Below are 5,919 nucleotides of genomic sequence, written 5' to 3'. Positions count from 1 at the left end.
AAGTACATTTTTTTATTAACTACTGTAATTATTTCTTTTAAACACATTTCATATTAAAGTAATAGTTAAGATTTAATTTATACATTACATAAGATATTATACATTTCTAAACATTTATCTATTAATATTTTACAGACATAACATTTCTTTTAATCTATTTCCAATTCTCATGCAATGGGTCCTACATTCACTTTGTTTTCCATATTTGTTTTCTTGAATTTAAGTTCTCCTTTTTTGTATTTCTCATGCACTTTGTTTTCTTGAATTTAAGTTCTCCTTTTTTGACTTCAAATATCACCACTATTTTTCTTACCTATAAATACATGCAACAATTGCACTCTTATCCTCACACAAATTCTGTGCCAAATTTCAAGAGCAAACCAAAAAAAGGCTGCAATTTCAGCTTTTCAATATTTGCTTTTGATCAATCGAAATGGCTTCACAAGATTCTCAAATGCCTTCTTCATCACCCCTTTCTTCCAATAAGGATGAAATGCGTCCCAAAGCCGATTTTCAGCCTAGCATTTGGGGAGATCTCTTCCTCAATTGTCCCGACAAGGTATACATACATATCACCATATTGATATAATCTTAACATATTATTTGTTTAATTATTTAGTGATTCAATGTGAAGAAAATTTTCATTATTTTGAGCAGAATATTGATGCTAGAACTGAAAAACGCCACCAACAATTGAAAGAAGAAGTGAGGAAGATGATTGTGGCACCAATGGCTAATTCAACCCAAAAGTTAGCCTTCATTGATTCAGTCCAAAGACTGGGTGTGAGTTACCATTTCACCAAGGAGATCGAAGATGAACTAGAGAATATCTACCATAACAACAATGATGCCGAGAACGACCTCTACACCACATCTCTTCGATTCCGACTACTCCGAGAGCATGGATACAATGTTTCATGCGGTAATTATTGGAACAACAACATAGTGTTTTTAAGTGTCTAGAGAATATAATAGCATGGAATGTTTGATAACGATATTTCATTTTGGGTAATTTCATCTCAGACGTATTCAACAAGTTTAAAGACGAGCAAGGGAATTTCAAGTCATCCGTGACAAGCGATGTTCGAGGATTGTTGGAACTTTACCAAGCTTCCTATTTGAGGGTTCATGGGGAAGATATATTGGATGAAGCAATTTCTTTCACCACCAACCATTTAAGCCTTCCAGTAGCATCTTTGGACCATCCTTTGTCCGAAGAGGTTTCTCATGCTTTGAAACAATCAATTCGAAGAGGCTTGCCAAGGGTTGAGGCAAGGCACTATCTTTCAGTATACCAAGATATTGAGTCCCATAATAAGGCTTTGTTGGAGTTTGCTAAGATCGATTTCAACATGTTACAATTTTTGCATAGGAAAGAACTAAGTGAGATTTGTAGGTATGTTTTGTTAATCTCTTTCACCCATTTTTTTTTTCTTTTTCATCTTTTTTTAATTTTTTGGTGGAAGGGGGGTTGAATTTATAGGAGGCATCATTCTCAGTATAGGATACGAGTTGCAAATGCTAATATTTGAATCTTATTAAATAGCACAAGTTAAAAGTGATGGCATGAACCTTAGATTCATCTTTTTCACCATTTTCATTTTAACCTTAGATTCATCTTTTTCACCTATTTCATTTTACTTATATAATTTTTAAAATTTGAGGTTCCCAATTGACTTAAGAGTTTAACAATTTACTCATTGACAACATGAATGTGGAACTAATTAAAACTTTGTATGGTCATTGCGTTAATGGGGTTTTTTATAATATGATTTTTTAGGTGGTGGAAGGATTTAGACTTTCAAAGAAAGTTGCCATATGCAAGAGATAGAGTGGTTGAAGGTTATTTTTGGATCTCGGGAGTGTACTTTGAGCCCCAATATTCACTTGGTAGAAAGATGTTGACAAAAGTGATAGCAATGACATCTATTGTAGATGATACATATGACTCATATGCAACATATGAAGAGCTCATTCCCTATACAAATGCAATTGAGAGGTTAGATTTCTTTAATTTTGCTAGTAATAGGTTAGGTTTTTTTTGTTCAAGTGAACATTCAAGTATATATTACGAGGAATGATCAAATATAACGTTGAGGTTTGATTCAGGTGGGATATCAAATGCATAGATGAACTTCCTGAATACATGAAACCAAGCTACAAGGCACTATTAGATGTTTATGAAGAAATGATACAATTGGTGGCTGAGAATGGGAGACAATATCGTGTTGAGTATGCGAAGAATGCGGTATGTACATTTGCAAACATTTATTTTATACAAAAGAGATAAGATCTTAGCTAAATTCTAGATTTGAATAAACAACTAACTTGAATAACAATATATAATCATTTAAATATTATTATTGAATTTTAATTGATATTAGTGATAATTGTTGGGACTTTGTTGTCTTAGATGATACGACTTGCTCAATCTTACCTTGTGGAGTTCAAATGGACTCTTCAAAACTACAAACCATCATTCGAGGAGTTTAAGGCTAATGCATTGCCAACTTGTGGTTATGAAATGCTTGCTATTACATCTTTCGTCGGCATGGGAGATATTGTAACGCCAGAGACCTTTAAATGGGCAACTAATAACCCTAAGATCATTCAAGCTTCCACAATTATTTGTAGGTTTATGGATGATGTTGCTGAACACAAGGTATAATAATATATTTATATGATCACAAGAAACCGAACTCTTAGCTCAATAATTGAATGTCTTTGTAGCAAAATTAAATGATGGTTTTTATCATGATCTGAAACAATTAAAGTTTAATGTTGACATATCAAATGTTTAGTCTTAAATCGAAAAATAAGAAAATAAATCTAGTTTCATTTTAAACAAAACTATATTAAATATAGTTTAATAATATGATAGGTTTTAGGGTATATAGTGATAGAATAATTTTGATTTTATTATGGTTGCAGTTCAAGCATAGAAGAGAAGACGATTGCTCAGCAATTGAGTGTTACATGGAAGAATATGGCGTAACAGCAGAAGAGGCATATGATGTATTCAACAAGCATGTTGAGAGTGCGTGGAAGGATGTAAATCAAGAGTTTTTGAAACCAACAGAAATGCCAACAGAAGTTTTGAATCGTAGTCTAAACCTTGCAAGGGTGATGGATGTGCTTTACAGTGAAGGAGATGGCTATACATATGTTGGAAAAGCAGCTAAGGGTGGGATTACTTCATTGCTGATTGAACCAATCGCAGTTTGAAATTATATTAAAATTTCCTCTTCAAGCTTTTTCCTTAAGGAATAAATATTAAATTTTAAGTAATAATGTTTTATAATATTCATACATATCATATAAAGAAAAGTCCAAATTGATTAGATTTGTACTCAATACCTTATATTAATCCAATGAAGTTTTTCTACCTTTTTACCATCAAAGTCCTGCTCTTTTTCAAGAAAAGCTTTCTTCTGTTTCATATTTTCTTTTCTTTTAATTGTTTATTTATTTAATGGCATTCATGAATATATATATATAGTATGAGAATAGGAAGAATAACAAATATCATAAATGGGATCAAAGTAGGAAAAGAATCCAGTAAAATTACCACTTAAGAGATAGGTTTTCCTTTATTCAAATTTACAATTTACTAATATCAAATATGAAATGCCCACATTAATTAACACTCATCTAATTTGTAGGTAATTGTAAATAATAAATAGTCTATTTCAATGTAGTAGTTGTTTGAATGATATGATTGGAGAAGAATGTGAAATCAAATACTCAATTGAAAAATCGTTTCATTTAATTCCCCACTCATAAATTAATTAACATAATGAAGAAAGTAATAAATTTCTCGTTCAAACATTATATCCCCGACATTGACAAAACAATAAAAAGTAACCATAAAAAATAAAATGAAAAAAAAAGATAATATTTGTGAAAAATATTAACCCCCAAAAGGAAATAACTATATAGCAATAGAAAATATAATCTACTCTAATTTGTCGCTATAACTTTGGAGTGTGATCTTGTCGTGCTCTTCCTCTTTGTTGGCCTATCTACCACCGTTGTTTCCACTTTCAGCGATGTTTTCTTCTTTAACATAACTTTATCTTTCGAGATTGCATACAATAAAGGTTCACCTTTCAAATAGACTTTCAGGCCTTGCCTCAACGAGCTCACCTAGCCAAGCATACCTTTGTCTATTCAAGCCTTTCCATTACTAGCCCACCCTTTAGAATTGACTCTTAAGCTCACCTTTTTAATCTTGTTAAGATCATGAAAAAGTTACACCAACAAAATACCTACCCGTCCATCATCTCCTTTTTAGGCATGCCAAAGACAACACATCACATCATCATCGAAAGGAGAGCACCTCGCCAAAAAAAGTTCTCGGGAAAAGCCACTTTATAACCTCTTCCTCGACTTTCAAAGGAAAATTATTATACTTAAACACCTCGCTAGGTCAACCAATTTTATCTAGAAGGGCTCGCCCATGAAAGGGCTTGCCAAATTCAAGCTTTCAATTATCTCCTTACATGTGCCACTGTCAAATCAAGTCCCAGTGCTGAGTCTCATTAGGGCCTACTCAGAGGTCCTTTCTACCACATCCTAGTAGGACCCTCCATAACTTTAGTACAAACTCCATACACTACCACATGTCATTGCCTGACAGGGCTTTTTTGGCCTTACGACTGAGCCTGAGGTAGACCACCATCACAATAAGCTGTACACAAACCTCTATATGAAGTTACCTCTTTCTCTAAGAAGAGGTATATTCATTTTCCATAATAACCTTGTCTAAGTTCATTCATAACTCTAGATATCTCCAAACCTATTTACTTCCTCTAGTGGTTCTTAGCATGTTGGTGTGAATTACACTCACTGTAAACCCAATCTCCTTTAATGGTTCTCAGTACTTTAGTATTAACATCCCTAGGTACTTCCATTTTTGAGTCATATAAGACATTGTCTTCTTCTTCATTGGAGCTATCGTTATTTCCACCACCTCTTTCATCAAAGATACTTCAGAAGTTTAAATGCAAAAAAAAAAAAAAAAAAATTTGTCTAGCTATACTTTTTGTGCCATAGTCCAACTATGGTCTTACACATACATTGTCATGGCCCTACCATGGTCTTACATTTGTAGTGCCATAACCCAGTTATGGTCTTATTATCAGAATGTCATAGCCCAGCTATGGTCTTACACATGTATCTATATTGCCATGGTCCAACCATGGTCTTACGTTCAAGGTGCCATAACCCAGTTATGGTCTCATTAGAAAGCTATAGCCCAGCTATGGTCTTACATATAAACACTGCCATGGTCCAACCATGGTCTTACGTTCATAGTGTCATAACCTAGTTACGGTCTTATCCCTCAATTCATCCTTTGCCACAGAACGATTGTACTCAATCCCGCATTCAATCCAAACTGAGTATTAAATTCAATAATATATTTCTAATAATAATTCAATTCCAACAATTGAACACACATATATATAATATCCATCACCAAATATCATTCACTTTAATCAAAATTATACAGAATATAGTTCATACGAACTTACTAGCCTAAATTGCATAAATACCAATATACAGAGGCATTTTAGTAATTTTCCATTTTCCTCGATTTTCCACTCAATCTTGATCTAAATTAATATTTTATTCAATTTATTAATTTAAATAATAAAACAATTTATTTCATACAATTTGGTCATTTTTGACATTTTTACAAAATTACCCTTAAAATTTTACTTTTATTCAATTTAGTCTCCGAATCTAAAACATGCAAATTAGTCATTTTAATGAAAACTCATGCTAGTTGAATATTCATATATTTTCCTCCTCCTCCTCTCCATTCCACATCCTTAATGTATATATTATGCTTATATGTAATATTATCTATAATTCTACTATTTACTTATGTTCATATCAAAGCTGTCCACTTGAATC

The 5,919-nt window shown here is 32.6% G+C and overlaps 1 protein-coding gene across 2 annotated transcripts; it reads left to right on the top strand.

Annotated features, from left to right (window-relative positions):
* Positions 1-343: 343 nt before the first annotated feature.
* Positions 344-3,401, top strand: LOC105768272 ((+)-delta-cadinene synthase isozyme XC1). 2 transcript variants are annotated; one of them, XM_012588126.2, is made up of 7 exons: positions 345-559; positions 658-922; positions 1,024-1,396; positions 1,781-1,999; positions 2,110-2,248; positions 2,414-2,662; positions 2,932-3,401. In XM_012588126.2, exons 1-7 carry the CDS (start codon positions 434-436, stop codon positions 3,223-3,225), a joined length of 1,665 nt encoding a protein of 554 aa, XP_012443580.1. In that variant the 5' UTR covers positions 345-433; the 3' UTR covers positions 3,226-3,401. The 2 variants fall into 2 exon arrangements, with proteins under 2 accessions (XP_052486889.1, XP_012443580.1); XM_052630929.1 differs by lacking the exon at positions 2,414-2,662 and having other exon boundaries at positions 344-559.
* Positions 3,402-5,919: the final 2,518 nt, after the last annotated feature.

The sequence above is a fragment of the Gossypium raimondii genome, chromosome 5 (genome assembly GCF_025698545.1).
Source record: "Gossypium raimondii isolate GPD5lz chromosome 5, ASM2569854v1, whole genome shotgun sequence".
Lineage (NCBI taxonomy): Eukaryota > Viridiplantae > Streptophyta > Magnoliopsida > Malvales > Malvaceae > Gossypium > Gossypium raimondii.
The sequence above is the reverse complement of the archived record's forward strand: the minus strand, read 5'-3'. Positions and strand labels throughout refer to the sequence as shown.

Coding starts and splice junctions, on each gene's coding strand:
- LOC105768272 (XM_012588126.2), top strand. CDS start 434: ATGGCTTCACAAGATTCTCAAATGCCTTCTTCATCACCCCTTTCTTCC. Junction 923..1,023: donor TGGATACAATGTTTCATGCG/GTAATTATTGGA, acceptor ATTTCATCTCAG/ACGTATTCAACAAGTTTAAA. Junction 1,397..1,780: donor GAACTAAGTGAGATTTGTAG/GTATGTTTTGTT, acceptor ATGATTTTTTAG/GTGGTGGAAGGATTTAGACT.